This window comes from Microtus ochrogaster (genome assembly GCF_000317375.1).
Source record: "Microtus ochrogaster isolate Prairie Vole_2 chromosome 14 unlocalized genomic scaffold, MicOch1.0 chr14_random_2, whole genome shotgun sequence".
In the NCBI taxonomy this organism is placed as follows: Eukaryota; Metazoa; Chordata; class Mammalia; order Rodentia; family Cricetidae; genus Microtus; species Microtus ochrogaster.
The window spans coordinates 5,891,942-5,911,338 of record NW_004949097.1 but is presented as its reverse complement, the minus strand read 5'-3'; the positions used below and the strand labels follow the sequence as shown (position 1 = coordinate 5,911,338).

The 19,397-nt window shown below is 36.7% G+C and overlaps 1 protein-coding gene across 1 annotated transcript; it reads left to right on the top strand.

Annotated features, from left to right (window-relative positions):
* The first annotated feature begins 3,133 nt into the window (after nt 1-3,133).
* Nucleotides 3,134-11,679, top strand: Rergl (RERG like). The gene is made up of 5 exons (XM_005364543.2): nt 3,134-3,185; nt 4,217-4,273; nt 7,907-7,980; nt 9,934-10,082; nt 11,397-11,679. Exons 1-5 carry the CDS (start codon nt 3,134-3,136, stop codon nt 11,677-11,679), a joined length of 615 nt encoding a protein of 204 aa, XP_005364600.1.
* Nucleotides 11,680-19,397: the final 7,718 nt, after the last annotated feature.

The window sequence follows — 19,397 nt, the reverse complement described above, 5'->3', positions numbered from 1 at the left end:
GAGGTGAGCACACGCCAGCCCCGCCCATTCCCTTCCCAGAGAGAAAATCAGAGTGCCTGCTTCTGCCCATCATTAAAGGACTGGCTACTCAATGGCTCTTCTGGGTGAGGGTGGGGACATCCAGCGCTTATAGAAACCCCTGCAGAGGTGTGGGTCTTCAGATGTTTAGATTTGTAAATCTTTTACGGTTTCCTTAGTTGACATTATTTTTTCTCCCTTCTAAAGCAATAATTCAAGAAGCCTATACTGTAGTTACTAGTAGCTGCTGAATGTGCTCCTCAGCGCTAGATATGCCCTGGGGAGAACAGTGGTCGGTTGCTGAGCACCATCCTGTGAAAGTGCGGCTGCAGGCTTTGAGAGCAGTTCTTTCTAATTTAATCCGATGCTGGGTTTTCTGGGATAGGGTTCAATTTTCCATCCTCCTGCCTCAGTGTCTTGAATGCTAGGGTAACTGATCTTCTCCCATGCAGGCTCACTTTGATCTTTAAAGTATATAAATCTACTCCAGTGGTCGTATGGATGAGGATGATTTAATTTAAAGGAGCCTGAAGGTAATTAGAATCCTTGCCCTGTGTGCCGGTGGTGTCTGGTGACATTACCTTTGGTGGAATCACTGGGAATCTTAGCCTAGCTCTATCTCATTGACCGTTAATGTGCAGATTAGAAGGCTGATCCCAGAGCACATGTTTGAAGTTGGATACATAATAACATGTAATGCGTTTTGTGTAATGGCAAGCTTTCCACAAAACGTCTTTAAACCAAGACTGGGTCACCAGAATAACATGAGTTTGTCATTTGTTAGCTCTTGGCTTACAGAGGGAAACATCCAATTACGAACCTCAAGTTCTCATCAATGGAGGTCGGGCCAGGAAGCACGTCATTATATGGATGCTCCAGCGCCAGAGAATGGAGTGAGACAGGCTTACGACGTTGGAATGAAAGAGGTGATGTGTGGTTGTTCCACATACGTGCGTTCCTTAGGGATGTGAACATGGATGTCGGGTAACAAAAGTCTAGAGTGTAATAAAGACAGCAAGAAGGCCCTGGTCTAAGCTCCAGTGAGCTTATCAAGAGTTCTAAGCGTGATTGACCTTTCATGGCCTCACAAAAGCACAGCTTTGCTGTCCACAGCTTTAGATATGCAAGTTCAACTGAAGGCCAGAAACGCTTCTTAAGCTTATGAGTGCTGTTTTTAGTGAGATGATGAACTCGTGTGCCCTGCCTAAGATGCATGGTCTCATCCCTTTAGCTAGCACATCCTCCCTGTATGCCACCTGCCCGCCCGCCCGCCCTCCCTCCTTCCCTCCCCCCTCTTTCTCTGTGCGTGTATATGTATAGGTACCTGCATAGGCCAAAAGAAAGCATCAGATTCCTGAAAGTGGAGTTGAAGTGCCTGTGAGTCACTGGATAGGGGTCCTGGAAATGAAACTTGTGTTGTTTTTACTTATCTAACAGTGATAGATAAAAAGAAAGTAATAGACAGGCACCTTACTGATGTAACAAAATGCCTGACTGAAGTTAAGTAAGAAAGGGAGGGCTCATTCTGTATCCCGGTTTTAGGGCACAACTTCGGTTGATAGAGAAGTATGATGTAGCTGACCACATCATATCCGCAGTGAGGAAGCAGAGAGAGAAAGAAAGAGATGGATACTGGTCCTCATCTCATTTTCCTCCTTTGATTCATTCTCAGATGTCCGTCCATGGGATGGTGTCACCCATATACATGGTGGGGTTTCTCTACTCAACTAAATCTTTTTGGAAACATTCTTAAATAGATGTGTTCCCATGGTAATTCTGAATGCAGTCAAGTTTATGGTGAAGACTAGACTTCACCCTGGGGGAACTGTTAACGGAGGAGGAATGGCCATCATTTATCTTACATTTCCCTCGCACTGACTACCCAGTGAATTACACACAATGCCACCTCCAGTTGTTTTGCTTTTGAAGTATTTTCCTATTTCTAAAGAAGTATGGAAAGAAATAGGACAGATTCTCTTTATTACTTTTCCAATGATAAGTAGATTTGCTATCCATTGGCAGATCATATTTTTAAAATGAAAAAAAGTACTCATTAAAGGTGGCTTCAGAAAGTTGCAGGGTGGTATAAGTGCTTTTCAGCTCAAGGACCACATGTGATTAGAATATATGACCTGGATGTGCACTCATCTATCTTAGATTTCCTTTCTTGGCTTCATTTCCCAATAGATGATGCTTTAATAAAGAGACTCAAACATGTTCAATCAGAGGAGACTAAGAGACTATGAAGGGCTCATCCCTTAATGGGGACATCTACAGCACATGCCTCCTCTCACGACTCAGATACCATCATAGAAGAGAGAGCATATAAATATTATAAGAGCTAGAGGTTGGAGAAGAACATGGGAAGTCATTTTCTACACATGATGAACTCTTTGCACATATAGCCTCATAGCAGTTTTGACCGAATACATAAGATCTACACAAAATCAAGTCATTCAAAACCATATCATGGTTGAGGAAGGGGGTTTTGGAACCTACTTCTAGTTAAGGAGATTTTGGCAACTATTGACTGCAGGGGAAGGTTGTCTACACTCCAATTGATAGCCCTATACCCATGAACTTACAGACAATACAAATAGGACTAATTTAATTTTTTTAAAAGTACATCAGCCAAGAAAAGAGTTCTGGCAGAGGTAAGCTGGGAAGATTTGGAGGGGAGGGACTGGGGGAGACTTTGATCACAACATCATGGATACTTATATAAAATCCTCTTAAATAATTAAATAAAAAGCAAAATTTACCGCATCAGAGTAAATTTAAATGGGTATTTACACAAACTCCCTAGAATTTCTCTAAATAAAATAGGACATTTTTCTTGATTCTCTAGAGGATTATGAACTAGACTTCTGTTAAAAATACATTACTGCTAGTTTCATAAATCTCAGTGTCCAAATATTGGTCCAATATTTGAGAGGATCAGTTGAAATGTACTAAAGGCAAACATTTTTCAAGTTATTATTAGATTGTAGAAATATATGGTGAAGTTGCCCTTGGAAAAACAAGGACATCCATAAAAGGGAGATTTAAAAAAAAAATCAACAGCATATTCTTAGCTCTTGTCAGCAGGGTTCCAAAACTGAACCAGTTACTCAAGATGAGTGATGTCAAGCTTACTGTCTTGGGTGGTAAAGGCACAGGAAAATCAGGTGAGTTTTACAGTCTTGTCTAGCATGATGAGAGAGACAAACTAGGGCATTAAACAATGGCCATATATTGTATGAGAAGTTATAATAAATTCAGTCTGTGAAATAATTTGTATAATTTTTCTTGTGATTTTTCAATCTTTCAGGCAAGTTGCTACTTAGTTATGAGCTGTTTTAGGAGGTGAGCCAATGCAGTTGGTAAAAATATGAATCTGTATCTTTTTCTATCAATGTTTAAAATTCTAAAGACCAGTAAGAGGCATTTTATCACTTTCCTGCCTCTTACCCCAGTACTCTTGCCTGCAAACCCACCAGTAGTGAATTATCCAGATGTGAGGGTAAGGTGGGCAGAGTTGAATGGAGTATGGAGTGTATTTTTTTATTGGCAGCACTACAAAAGGGCCGTGACTGTCTGGAGACTTGGCTGTGTGGACACCCTGGAACCTAGCACAAAAGGCCCTAATTCTGGAACGTGCTATTCTCTTCTGCTTGCTTTATTTGATTCTGCTGCACAATATATCGGCAGTAAGATTTCCACCAATGAATAACAGCCTAACAATAAGAGCCGAGTAACTAACTAGTGGACTTGGCTGTTTTAGAAAGGCAATAAACTGAGTCTTGAACTATTTCCAGGGCACTAACTCTCCGTATCCCTTACAAACTGCACATGCTGGACACAGCCTCCATCCTTCCTACACATAGAGCCTTTGAACAAGATTTAATTAATAGGGAAAATAAGGGTTGTTAAGAGCTTTGGATTTCAAATATAATGAGTTTTATATTTGGACTTTAGAAGGTAAGGCAGTGTACATGTTTGACGACTTTTGTAACAATTTACCTGTATAACACGTAAGATCACATATTTCTATTTACATAATCATGGTTTTCCACAGCTTTTAGGCCAGAATTCAGTGAAGTCTTAAGCTCTTATCTAAGGCTTGCTGGTTACTGAGTGAAAATCAAGTTGATGGACCTAACTGAATATCAGTATTATAAAATAAAACAAGCCTAAATTTTGTCTATTCATTTAACAGCACTTACTGTAAGGTTTCTTACCAAGAGGTTCATTGGAGAATATGCTTCGAATCTTGGTAAGTTGCTGCTGTACACTTCTACCCTACTTAATGTTTCAGTATCACACTTTAACTTAATTAAGAACAGAGAGGCACATTGACAGAATCTGCTATTTTTACCTTCATTAAAATGTTTTAATTTAAAGACTCTAGTTTTAAATACCAAAGTAAGTATTTGAGTGGAATGTTTTCATCATCAAGATTACCTAATATGATGAATTAGAAAGTCAGGGATTTTCAAAGTCTAAAACTAAAAGAAAAGTAAGGTTGTAGTTATCTTTCTCAAATGCTCCAAAGCATGGTCATGCATTTTTTGCAAAGTGCAAAAAGGTTTTGATAATTAACATCTGTTAAACGATTAGTATTCACAGCAAAAATTAGTGAAATACTAAAGGATTAGTATTCACAGTGTCCACAGAAAAAACACCCATGAAATGATGCTTGTAAAAAGGGTGTAAAAATAAAAGAATGACACATTAATTAAACATCATATTGTTATCTTGGCTGTTTCTATAAATTTTAGAGAAATTATACAAAAGTTGCCAATATAATCCTAAGGTCATTTTACTAAATCTGACTCAGTTTTGACTCCGTTTATTTTTATCTTAGAATATAGGAGATACCACAGAATAAAATGAAGAAATTTTGTTAGACCCTTAAGTATACCTTTTGCTAAGAGATTGATCAAAATAATGGAATTTATATCTTATCTGATCAAAGACCTGAAGTTATTTTTTTTATTTTTTTAAATCAACAATAGCAGAACACTAGGAAATGTAAGGGAGTCGTTTTTCTTCAATATTACTTATTTAGTGTTAAAGAGATCATAATTTTTTTTTCTTTGAGAGTCACAGTAAACATTTGTTCTTGAGAGGGCATTATCAGCATATTGCTAAAAATGGTTTTAAAGATTTGTGTCACATGGCTTTCTCTGTGTGTGAGGTACAGTATTTCCACTCGTTTGACATTGTGAACATTTTAAAACAAGTGTTTGAAAACTGCCTACAGAAAGAAAGCTGCAGAAAAACAGAAATTTCTATGTTTCATTTCAAGGAGCAAAAATCTCAGGCACAGGGGTCAACATAATATACAAGCCAAGATGCCTGGCTGAGAAAGTTTTCCCTGAACAGAAAAGAGACTTAATGCAAACAAGATAATGCAGTCTCTAAAGGCGGCAACAATGAAACCTTCACCTTAATCCTTTCTACAATGCAGTTAAATAAACAAATGAAATGTTTACACGTTCCCAGCTGTGACATCTCCGTGTATAATATAAGACCTGAAGACATTTTGAAAATATAAGCATGTGACCCACAGGTCTCCAACGCTATGGAAACAGGCTAGCAAAAGCAACTTCATCTTGTCAAGGAAGGATAGAAGGGGAAATTAAAACACTCTAAAAACAGTTAGAGATGACAGCTCTTACCAATGCTGTGAGTTTTGAGAGAAAGTGTTTTAAACTGTCTGGGAAAGTTTATATTCAGGGCAAATAGTAAATGTGAGAAGTTTAGAAAACAAAACACCTCTGTAAACAAAATCTGATGTCTGATGAAACTATGACAAATGTTCTATTTGTACGGATTTTAAAAGTCAGTCTTTATCCTCTGAGGAAACATTCATTCATCAAATGTCTGCTTGTTTTTTAAAATAGAGATTTATTGACTTTATTTTATGTGCATGTATTTGTCTCTGAGTTCATGTGGGACATAAACACAAAGGTACCTTGGGAGTTAAGAAGAGGGCATCAGATTCTAAGAACTGGAGTTACAGAAAGTTTCGATCTATGGGTGCTAAGAAATGAACCTAGGACTTCTACAAGAGCAGCAAGCACAAAGCACTGAGAAATTCCTCTAGCTCCTTTTATTACTTCCCATTATGGGTTACAGAACAATTTTCAGAGTTAGTCAAGTTTTTGTGTTAGTGTGTTAATTTGTGGAGAAATAGAGCTGGAGGAAGGGTTAGAGAAATTATCCATCCATTCATTAATGAAAGAAAGCTCATATTCATTCATCAAAGAATATTCATTGAATAACTGTTATAGTCCATGTATTTTCTATAGTAATGGGGGTATGTCAGAGCACAAAAGAATAAGTGTTTAATTTATCATAGAATTTGTAATATTAAAGAATGATTTATCAACCCAAGCCAAAAATTATGTAATTTGATGATAAATGCTATAAAAATAAATAAAACCAGAGACAAGCACGGAAATGGTACGTATTATATTTTGCAAGAGTCAAATGGCAGAAATGGTTGTTTTCAGTACCAATACTTGGGGAGTAGAGCCACGGGGGCTTATTCAATCCCCAGAACAGCCTAGAATATATAGAGGCCCACTGCCTTAAAACAAAAGTAAAACAAATGATGAGAGGGCCAAACTTTTTTTAAAAAGGTATTGGTAGAGCAGAGCCTTGCTGAAGAAGATATGTAAGGAATTACATCCCAGGTGGAAGGAGGAATCAATTTCAAAGTTTGCATGTGACAAGCTACTGACAAAGTAGAGTAATATCCAAGTTGGTCGATAGTGGACAGAAGGAGAGCGATATACATAACATACAGGACTCTGATCCATGACAAATGGTACAAGACAGTGAGTATAAACTGCATCCAAATGTGGAGTGTGGGGAAAAGATGAAGTTTGAGTTAAAAAAAAAACTTAAGAAACATGACAATAATTAAAGATTAAAACAGAAATAGAATATGCTGTGTGAATATCATATGAAGGAAATATTTGAGATTTTGTCAGTGATCAAATATAGCGGTGCAACTAATGAGGTGTTCAAGATTGAAGGTGAGTATAAATGTATTGAACTTAAACCATTTTCACGTTTATAAGGTGATGATAATGAGTACTTACTAAAATGTGAGATGGCTCATGTATAAGGTGCTTTATGCCAAGCCTGAAGACCCAACTTTCAACCAGAAATTCATGCCACGGAAGGAACTTGCCTTCTGTCTTACACACATACACACACACACACTCATTAATCAATCAATAAAAGTAATAAACAATAAAGAAATTCATGGTAGAGGAGACATAACAATTTCTGAGTTTCTGATGATTTGTTTATTCATGGATGAGAGGTCATTTTAATGGGTTGAAAGGGTATGAATGAGTCTTTGGTAGAAGTACCTGTATTATACCATAGGAGGATAAACAAATGAGTAGACACAATTAAGTTAAGGAATCAGCACAAAATATTCACGGTTTCCTCACCAACCCTGAGCAAAAGATATTCTACTATTCTGTGAAAATGTGATTGCTGCAAGTCTGGAGATGACTGGGCAGTTAAAAGCATGATATTCTTGCAGAAGACCTGGGTTCGGTCCAGCACCCACATGGTAGGAAATAATCATCTGTAACTCGGGTTCCAAGAGACCCATTGTTCTCTTCTTTCTCTGGAGGCACGAGACACACTCATAGACAACACACACACACACACACACACACACACACACACACACAGAGAGAGAGAGAGAGAGAGAGAGAGAGAGAGAGAGAGAGAGAGAGAGAGAGAGAAGAGATAAATCGTCAGTAGAAATAGCCCGAAAATATCACTTGCTGAATTTGGCAGACCAAGGCCAGCTGCTGACGAGCGTTTATTCTGAAGTTTTCCTATAATGACAAAGAGCACATATTTTTTTTTTCAGAATCTATCTACAATAAGCAGTTGTGTTTGGAAGGGAAGGCATTGAATCTGGAAATATATGACCCATGTTTTCAAGTAAGTCAAACAAAACACCTCTTTGGTTTACTTTTCTTCAAGCATAATTTAAAGAGTAGTGGAAATGAATATGCAAAATAATGCCAACACTAAAATAAAATATCTTCTCGATTTTAGTTATCAAAATGTTGACATTTCTTTTAGTGTAAATTGTATTATTGAGATTCCTATAAATATCAATTAAAAGTTAGCATAGAAAAAATACCTTTAATGCACAATAAAAGTGAGCTCTGAAAATAGTCTTAATAACAATCTTTCAGATTTTATTTCATGTATATGAGTGTTTTGCCTGCGTGTGATTTATCAGTATGTGTACCATGGGCATGAAGCACCCAGAAAGACAAGAAGACATATATAACCTAGTACTGGAATCACAGATGGTTGTGAATGACCATGTGGTATTAGGAACTGAACTTGAACCTTCTGCATGAGCAGTAAGTACTCTTAGCTATTGAGCCATCTTGCCAGCCCATTAAAAGAAATCTTTCTTTTAATTTTTTTATTTTAACTTACTTTTAAAATTTCATTTAACATTCCCTGTTCTCCTACCCCCACCTCTGCCTCCCCTGCCAGGTTACTCCCATCCAGTCCTCACAAAGGGTAAGGACTCCCTTGGAAAGTAAACAAAGTCTGGCACATTAAGACCAAAATCCTTCCCCTGCACTAAGACCAAGCAAGACATTTTACCATAGGGAATAGGCTCCAATAAGGTAGCTCATGCACCAGGGTTAGATCCTTGTCCTACTGCCAAGTGCCCCTTGGATAGTCCAAGTTTTACCATTGTCTCCCACATATGGAGGGCCTAATTAGCTCCCATGGAGGCTCCACAGATGTCGGTCTAGAGTTGCTGAGTTTCCATGAGCTAGGTTCAGCTGTCTCTGTAGATTTCCTCCTCCTAGCAGTGGTCATACATATTCCTGTGAGTTCATAGTGTAGGGGTCAGAAATTAAGAACGTCTTGTCCATTCAGTTTATATTTTCACTAAATTGTCTACGTTTGTAACCGGTTTTCAGTAGAGCATACGTAAGACAAATTTTGAATATAAATTTGTTTATCTAGCCAATATACTAAAATGTCAAAATAATCTTCCAATTATAATCTCTCAAAATATCTTCTCATCATAAACATGATAAATAAATGGTCAGCTTTCTAACATTTCCAAAGAAGTTATTGATTTGTTTTAGCTATTTTACCCTAAATTATCCTATAAATCTTTTTAGATAAACTCATAATTTTTTCTTTTTCATGGAGTTGAATCTACTATTGCAAATAAACAGATATTCCAGGTTGGGGAGGTAGCTCAGTAGGTAAAGCGCTTGCCATGCAATCATTAGGGCCTGAGTTTGGATTTGTAGAATCCACGTAGAACGAGGCACTGTAGCAGACCTGTGTAAGTCTGACACTCCTGTGCTGCGATGGAAGGAGACAGGAAGTCTGTGCACAGGACAGACTGTTGTCCATAACAAAAGCTCTGTCTCAAGCAAGGCGAAAGGGGGAAGAACCAATACCTGAGGTTCTTGACTGACCTCTACCTGTTTGCCACGCTTAGGATGTGATGACACTCACACGTGAACATACATGTGTTCAACCCAAACACACACACACAAATCAAAATAGTCTGCTAATTAGCATAGATGCTATGCTTTATTCAAGACAGATGTGTGAATATTAATTTAAAAGGCATCATATCAAATTTTTAGAAAAATATTTTTTTAAAGAAAGTTGTAAAGTGAGATAAAAATAACTATGATAGGCTTTTGTTTTAGTTTAAGAAAGACAATGATAAGAAAGAAACTCGGAAAGTACACCTTAGAAGTTATTGTTCTTTAGAAATGATTGTGCTTTAGCCTTATTGAACTCTCCCCCAGGTGAAATGGGTTAACTATGAATTAACTGAAGCATAGGATGCAGTTGTGAGACAACTACACTTGAATGTGCTTGGCTCATTTTCAGCCGCAGAAGACAAAGTGCACCCTCCCAAGTGAGCTGCACTGGGCAGATGGGTTTGTGATTGTGTATGACATCAGCGACAGGCCTTCCTTTGCTTTTGCAAAAGCCCTGCTCTGCAGAATCCGGGAGCCACTGACTACTCATTGTAAAAGGTAAGACATTTCATTCTCATCCCCTTTCCATTTTCGTAAATCATCATCTTGCCCCGAGCATCATTAGGAAGAATTTAATACAGACTTTCAATTACAAAATTTAACAGCCCTGAACAATTCCCCTTCCCATTCCACAGGAGCTATACACATAGTAAAAGGAATCAGATGAGGATGCTTTATGTCCTGGCTGACATAAACAGTTACTTGCCCCGAGTAAATGGGCATTTTACAAGATAGCTTCTATTGTTAACATGACACTCACTAGCAAAATAATGGCCCTCTCTATGGCAGATACTTCACACTTCCACCCTTCCTTTCCGTTCTCATGAAAACGTTGAGAATCCTAAATAAATCTGGATTTGTTATGTTTGGTCTCCTGTGAAATCCAGTTCCTCATTACTGGTTACCAGTAATGTCACAGCAAAAACAGACTGAATAGTCCACCATCTACCCATGGTAAGGGTGGAGATACGCTTTTTCCGCTTTACCCGAGATAAAAACGTGGTCAGCAATTCACTGCTAACTGTCTAGGCACACAGGACAGTGAAGGAAGATGATTGTGTCTGAGAGTTTTCGCTCTATTAATGAAACACTTAGCTGTTTGAGATTCTTTGTTTAATTTCTCTATTTTTGTTGCTTCAGCATATCCCCTTGAAAGTGTTCATTTTTGTGCAAATGCCGATGTGAGGGGTTACATAGTTTCTTATCAGTGTTGCCACATGGTCCTGGATGATGGTACAATTGAGTGGGGTCTTAAAGCTCCTAATCTTCTAACTGATAATTGCTTCCTGGGTTTAACACAACATCTGTAAAAGACAACTAAATTAGTTACTTTTGCATAGGTGTGACACTGTACCCAGCAAAAAAAGTTTAGGGCATGACGGATTTATGTTGGTTAACAGTTTCAATTGTTTAGCCTATGTCACCTGTCTCCTTGCTTCTGGACTTTGGGGTGAGGTAGAACCTTATGGTTTTGTGGTGGAGCCTATTTTCCTATGTTGCTTAGCACATAGAGAGACGAAGTAGGGAAGATGACAGCCAGCCCTGGTTACTATACTTATCCTGAAATAAAGAATGCTTGTGTCCTCCAAGCTCTAAACTTAGAGAGCCTTGTTTGTGTTATTTGTTCTTTTATGTGGAAAATTATTTTGTAGCACTGGGGATATGTGTCTCTAAGCACACACATGACCATCTATGGCCATAAGCATAATACCTAATAGGACTTATTTTTGACTCTTTGTCCTATGGATATAACCTATGTTACTTTCTAGAGTTACTGAAACCATCTTGAAAAAGTTACTAATTTTGTTTCAGGATGGTGGAACCAGCTGTGGTTTTAGTTGGCAACAAGCAAGACCTCTGTCACATGAGAGAGGTTGGCTGGGAAGAAGGGCATAAGCTAGCAATAGATTTCCGCTGCCAATTCTGTGAACTGTCTGCAGCAGAGCAGTCCTTGGAGGTGGAGGTGATGTTTCTCAGACTCATCAAGGAAATTCTGATGATCTTCAAACACAAGGAGAAGAGGAGATCCAGTGGCTCTAAATCAATGGCCAAACTGATCAATAATGTATTTGGAAAGAGAAGAAAATCTGTTTAGAAGATATATAACGCGGGGGACTTGGTCCATCAGAGGGTTTCAAACATTTACTATAATAAACATGATTTATATAATTAAAAGGCAAATTTTGGGGGGGGATATATAAAATAAGTGAAAATGAGTCATGACTGAATTTTAAAATATGTAATTGTCTCTTTGGCTTATATTCCTTCCCACATAAATGCTCACTTCTTGTACAAGTGAATACCCACTCTCGTGTTTCAGTAGAGAACTGTCCCTGTGCCTTGCTGAGGAACGCTGTACATATTGTTCAATTAAAGTATTAGTTTAAAGTGTGTGATTTACTTTTAAATTCTGTCATTGTTTTGAGAAAAACTAATAGATATTTATACAACTAATACATTGTATGGCCTAAGTTACTGATTTTAAAATGACTTCATAATATTTAACAGATTTTTGCTTTGAAATATAATTTAGAGTTGAATGTGTAAGGCTAGCTGTTCATGAATAAATATTTTGCAGTTTAGGAAATAATGAAAAAGTTGTGTTTTATGAATTAGTTACTATCTTATAGCAGCAAAATATTAAAAAATATGTATAGCGAATTCAAGTTAATGGAAGATTTTTTTGTTGACTTTCAATTTGAAGGGATATAGTCCATAATTCAGGGAAGTCATGGTGGCAATATCAAGCAACTGGTCACACTGCATCACCAACCAAGAAGCTAAGACACTTGTGTTTACATGACTTTCTCCTTTATTTTCCTTTCATTGTTTCTTGGACATCAGTCATCAATGGTGGGTCTTTCCTACTCAGTGAGGCCTCCTAGAAAACACCCTCTCAGGCTTGCACAGTTGTGTGTCTTCTAGGTGACTCCAAAACCTCACAGGTCAGCAGTGAAGATCAGCCTCTGCAGTCCCAGAAGACATTGCTCACAAAGAACTTCATGGATAGCATTAAGATCCTTTGCAAATTAAAAGTTATCTAGGTTAGTTTATCTAGGGGGAATAAAACATATCCAGTTTGGTTTCTATTGCTGCAATAAAAACCATGACTATAAGCAATTTTAGGAAGACAGAATCTATTTTGTCTTACAGGTTTTATCTTACTTTGGAAAGAAGCCAGGACAGGATAGATGAATGTTCCTCACCAACTTGCTCCCTGTGTCTTGCTTAACCACCTTTCCTATACATTCATGTTCACCAGCTTACACTTGTACTCATATCCTTGTACTTTTGATAGTTTTTTTGGAATCTCCTGCACCAATCAGCAATCAGGACAATGTGATGGAGGCAATTCTGTAATTGATATTTTCTCTTCTCGGAGTGTGCAAGATTGACAATAATTAACCAGTACAGCTGATAAATCCACAACTTTGAAGGCCTTGCTACTATGAAGCTTATTTATATAAGTTTTTTTGGTATAAGATACAAACATATTAAATCTTGTGAGCTACCATTTTTTTCTAAGATAATGGTAGACCTTTCAATCTACGGTACTGGATGCCCTTGCTGTACTTCTCCATCCATTATATTTCACTCTGCAGTTATTTGCCTTGCATCTGACAAAATGTTGATAATTATGGTTGGGTCTCAGAGAAATAAAACTCAAAATATAAGCAATGACATATTCCCACTGTGTAGGAACATGCCAGAAGAAACTTTTGGGTATAGGATGGCGAGCTAGAATGGAGCAAGGTGGGCTCAAAGTAGAGCATCCACAGACATGAGATCCTCACTCAGCATAAGCCACAATTCATCATATTAGGAAGGACACCTTGAGATACTATTGCTTCTTAAAAGTCTGACCTTACATCTTTATAATTTTTTTCAATTAGTTCTATTTACCTACAAATTTCACAGTCTCATTAATTTTTTACAGTTGCATAATATTCCATCATATATACTACATTTATATATATATGTATGTATATATATGTATATATATACTACATTTTCATTAATTGTTCATCAGTCAAAGGAAAATTGGGTTGTTTCAATTTCCTAGGTGTTATGAACAGAGAGGCAATGGGCATGTCTGATCTGTTAAGTTGGAAGTCAAGTTCCTTGGGCCATATGGCAGATTTCACTTTAGCTACTGAGAAGATCTCCTCACTGATGTCTGGATTGGCTGTACCAGTTTGCAATTCTGTCAATAGTGAATGAAAGTTCCTCTTTCCACGTATCCTGTCCAGCATGTGTTGTAGGCTGTTTTGTTGATTCTTGCCATTCTGACTGGTGTGAGACAAACTTTTGAAGTAGTTTTAATTTTCAATGATCTCATTGCTTACAATGATGAATGGTTTATGAGATTTTGGGGCCATTTTAATTTATTTTGGGAATTCAGACACATAGCCTGTTTTATAAATTGGGTCTTTTGTTTGCTTCACTATTTATTTTAATATTCTAGGTGTTAATCCCCTACCAGATGGGTATGTGGAAAAGATTCTCTCCTACTCTACAAGGTTCTTCATTGCTGGCTTGATTCTTTAGTAGTGCAGAAATTTTTTTTTAGTTTCATTAAATTCCACTTGCTAGTTGTTGGCCTTAATTCCTGTGCAAGGGGAGTCCTGCTAAGAGAGTCCTTTCCTGCACCTATATCTTGGGGTACTACATATGCTTTCTTCTAGCAGTTTAGTGTTTCAGGTTTAACAATGAGTTCTTTGAGTCACTTTGTGTTTAGATTTTGTGCAAGGTTGGTAACTATGGATCTAATGTAAGTCTTCTGCATGGGTTCATTATTAGACAATGATTTTTCTTTGGTGGGCATGAATGTGAGATGCAAAAATCTCTGTGAGATCTAACCATATACCTTTCCCTTGGACATTCTTCCAATGTCTTGCTTTTGTTTGTTTGTTTTTGCTTTTTGATCTTTCAGTGTTAACTCTTAACAGATCTTTGACCTATTGGTAAAACAACTACTGTCTAGAAATTGGTGTGTTCTACACTAACCTTCTACTCTACAGAATGAAGACAGTGATGTGTACTGTATTAAATTTTTGTCAAATGCATAATTTCTTTCTGCTGGTGAATTCCATATTCTATCTGGGTTGTAGGAAATGGCACACAGGTCCTGTGGTTTGTATGTATGCCAATTTCAAGCGAAAGTTTTCTATTGTCTAGAGGTAGTCACTTCTATGTGTGTGTGAAATAAATTTTATTTTTGTGATTTCTCCTAGGAAATTCAATGATGGACTTTGTGTTCACTTATTTTTAGGAATTTTATTGATCTTTTTTCTCTCACTATTGATGTTATATATTTGATATTGACTGTGTATACACACGAACTATATATCAACACTGAACAATTGTGTGTCTGTTCATGAGTATTATGTGAATGCAATTACATATGGAGGCCAGAAGAGAGAGCAGTCTTTCTGGATATGGAGTTGTAGGTGGCTCTGGGTTGATGAACATGGGAGATGGGAACTGATCTCTGTTTCTCTGTGTTAGCAAAAAAACACTCTTTACTGTTGATCCATCTCTCCAGCTTCAATAGTCTCAATATCAGAGATTTTCTTATAGCTAAATAAAGTTATTTTGGGATGATTTTTGTCTTATATTAACAATTATTTTGGAAATATATAAAAATGTTTGTGTTTAAACAGTTTCCAAATTATTTAATATTTAATCAATGTACTTTTTATTTATGACCAGTCTAAGTAAAGTTCTGTATTAAGGGTATTACTTTTGGGTCTGTAGAGATGGCTCAGGAGTTAAGAGCACTGGTTGCTCTTGCAGAGAACCTAGGTTCAACCCACAGCAACCACAGCTATCTCTGCCTATATTCTCTAGGAGATCCAACACCCTCCTCTGGCCTGTGCAGACATTATACAAACATATATTCAGGCAAAGACTCATATAAACATAAAATAAAAGTAAAAAAAAATCTCAAAAATATTATATAAAATTTATTTGTAATATATAATTTAAATATCCAAACAAACGATACTTTTATTTTAATTAAATATATACAAAATATTAAAATTTTACTGGTTAGATTCTGATATCATTTCAAATGATACATCTTGTTACAAACAATATCTGCAATGTTATGATAAGAACAAGGTCTCATATTTTCAAAGTCTTTTTATGGCATTCTTTTCGAAATAATGATTTACTATTTATTAGATTGATATCTAAAGTATTACATTGATTATTTTCTGGACAGAGACATCTTTAAAACATTGACAACTACCTTTTATTGTTATCAAATTAAAATTTTTCCATAAGCCCCGACCACTGGACTTTAGGGGTCTGTGTTTTGACTCTCAGTAAATGTGATCAATTAGAAATATGACACAAAAATTCATGTTAGAGGAGATAGACCTTTATCATTTTCTATCACTTTTATATCCTGCCTTGAGGATTTCTTGTCAACTTACATTGCACTGTCCAGTGGCACCAGGTAGGGATTTCCTGTATAATCTGTGGTTTATGAGTAGGTTTATGAGTAACCTGGGTGATTGCAAGTTCCAAAATTTGGAATCTCTGTTGATTTCAGGACAAGCAGAGATGAGTTACCCCCACAAGATTTGCACCTAGTTCCAGACTTCCTTTCGTGATACAAGATGATATTATATAGAATCTGTTCTTGGGAAGTAAGCTAACAAGAAAGGATAATTCATTAAAATCTTCAGGAAACCAGTTAACATGATCTGCATGACTTTCTTGCTGGAGAAAAAGAGGATAAATAGGAAAGCCTCCAAGCAAAGTCAACATCTCTACAACTTGAAGATTCACCAGTACCATTTTCTTGGGACTAAAGTTAACCATAATAAAATGATAAATAATAAAATGACACGAAAAACTTTAAAAATAAGAAGCGTCAAATTTTCAACATGAAAGAAAAGTTTCTATCCACAGAAAAACAAATGCATCAACATTAGCCTATGAAGTGTTATAAGCTGTGGGTAGAAAATATGTCTATAAATCTCAAAGGATGTTAAGCTCTGTCACTGGGCCTGGAATAGCCTGTACAGCTTCTAGTGAAAAAAGGATGCTGTCATTCACTGTGGATGAGCCTCAGTGACATAATGAGGGCCAACAGCTGAAGATGGCATCACCAAAGGGGAGGGGTCCTTAAAACGGTTTTGATTTAATACAAGGCATGCACTATTAATAAAGAGGTTGAATGATACCTGTATGTTTTATAGGTTTATAAATTGGCTGTAGTAAAATATTTTACATCTTAGATCACTAGGTTTTGTTTCAGCTGATTATGGGAGATATCTATCTAGAGTTGACTGAATTGTATTAATCTGAACCTAGTTTAATGATGCCTTAACATTTTTATGGGGGAATTTAATGTTTGCAATATCCTTGTTCCTTATTTGAAAGCGTGACTTATAGGTTTCTCATCTTCCTTAAATTATAAAATCCTTCAGCTAATAAAGGAAAATGATTATAGTTTGCAAAAAAGGCAAAGTCATTTAACAATCCATATAACTGTCTATTGTAGGACTTTGCATAATAATTGTAATTTAGCTATTAGAGATTCTAAAGGCAGTTATCAGTCATACTCCACAATTCTGGAGGAATCAGGCAAGGCCCAAATTATTTAAAGTATTTTAAATTCTCAAAGAAAAAGGCATGCCATAAATTTGAAATATACTGTATCATGACAAGGAATTATTTCATAGGAAAAGGAAAATTCCCTCATAATTTTAAAATATATAAGCTAACAAAAAGATTTGTTTTCATCATTTTGGATATGAAATTTATTTTATTAATAAACACGTTTCATATTAAGCATATGTTTCTTCAAAGGAGAAATGAATGAATTAGGTGTCACCATGGTGATATGGAATTGTCAGCAAGTCTGGGACAGTTAAGTACAGAGGTCAAGGCTACCAAAAATGAATAAAGACTCAGAGAGTGATACCTGCAAGTACAGTTATGACTTTTAGGCCCCCTAAGAGTATTCCATAACTAGAAAAACAGTATCTTTAAACATATATAAAATCATCTTAGAGTCTTTTTGAGTATAGGCTTATGTTCAAGGCCATAAACTATTTACAATTGAAAATATGGGCCATCTGCTCATTTAATAAAATGCTAATTAGTTCAGAGATGTAAAAATCACTCTGGGAATATTTAAAAACCAAAGCATCACAATAGGAACAGTGAATTCCATGTACATACAAATACGGGTGTAGACGCAAAGGGAAATAAATCAGTAATTTGAAGTGATCCCTAATCTTCCATTTTCATTTTAGCATTTTTCACAATGGTGAGGATATGGAATCAACTCACATGGTGATTATTTTTTAAGCTATATAACTTACATTCATGTGTACTTCTGTTAGAAATGCTCTTATTTTCTTTTTCCCCCATTTTTTCTTTCAATGAAAATAGATTCTTCCTAATGATATTCTTCTATACTCATAGATTGATTCCTACCCCAGTCTTCATTAGAGAGGCTTCCTACTGCAATAGATAGGAGCAGATACAGAGTCCCACAGTCAGACACTATGCAGAGGAAATAACCGACATTAGAAATCTCCAACAGGTCTCTCTCCTTGGAGTTCAGGAAACCTCACAGAAGAGGAGGAGGAAGGGTTGCAGGAGCCAGAGGGGTTGAGGGGGCCACAGAAACATGGCCCACAGTATCAGCTAAACAGAGCTTATAGGGGATCTCAGAGCCTGAAGCGGCAAGGCAATCACTGAGCCTGCAGGAGTCTGAGCTAGGTCCTCTGAGTATATGGGCATGGTTGTGGAGCTTGGGGTTCTTGTGGGACTCCTAACAGCGCAAACCGCTGTCTCAGACTCTTTTTTTGCCTGCTTTTGGGAGCTTTTTGTCCTACTGGGTTGCTGCATCCAGGCTTAACATTATAAGAAATTGCTTCTAGCCTTGTAACTTATGCTGTGTTTGGTTGATATCTTCAGGAGGTTTACTTTTTTTCTTAAGGGAAATGAGAAGGAGCAGATCTGGGCAAAAGCGGGGGAGGGCTGGGATAAGTAGAGGGAGAAAAACTGTGGTTTGGATATATTTATGAGAAGAATAAATAAAAAGAATAGGAAATAGATTCTTTTTTCATATAACATATCTTGATATAGGCTTCAATTTGAGATGTAAAACCATTTAAGTGAATGAGAAGTAAATCTGATACTCACATCAATATATCAAAATTATTCATCTTCGTAGTTATTAATATGGTGAAACAGAGCAAAAATCTTCATTATAACAGGGCTGGTCAGATGCTCAGTTGGAAAAGGTGCTGGCCACCAAGTCTGGTGACCTGAATTCTAACCTGGGAGCCACAAGGTAGAAGGACAGAATCATCTCTTACATGCTTTCCTCTGACCTCCACATGTGCCACGGCCCAAAAATGTCTTAGTAAATAAATAAATAATTGCCCCCAAATTAAAATTAAAACCAAAACAAAAAATAGAAGTAGAAAGAGAAAGTATGAGGGATATTTCTTTATTCAAATGCACTTTAAGGCTAAAGTTGCAGATTTGAGTTGCTGTCAGAATCCATAATTCAGTTAAACAGTAAAATAGATTCAGTTAAACTACATAAAAGTTGGCCAACATGGGAACTCATGTTGACATAATAAGTGCTTTAAAACACTTATTATGGACTTTTAATCATTATAAACTACAAGTTTTTGTTAAGAAATTACTTCCAAAATTAAAAACACCATAGCCCTATGACAGCCGGTTCATTCCAATCTGAGAAGTCTGCACTGCTTCCCCAGAGCCATGGCAACAACTGGGACAAAGCACTTGCTGATGGCCATGTCTGGGTTCAGA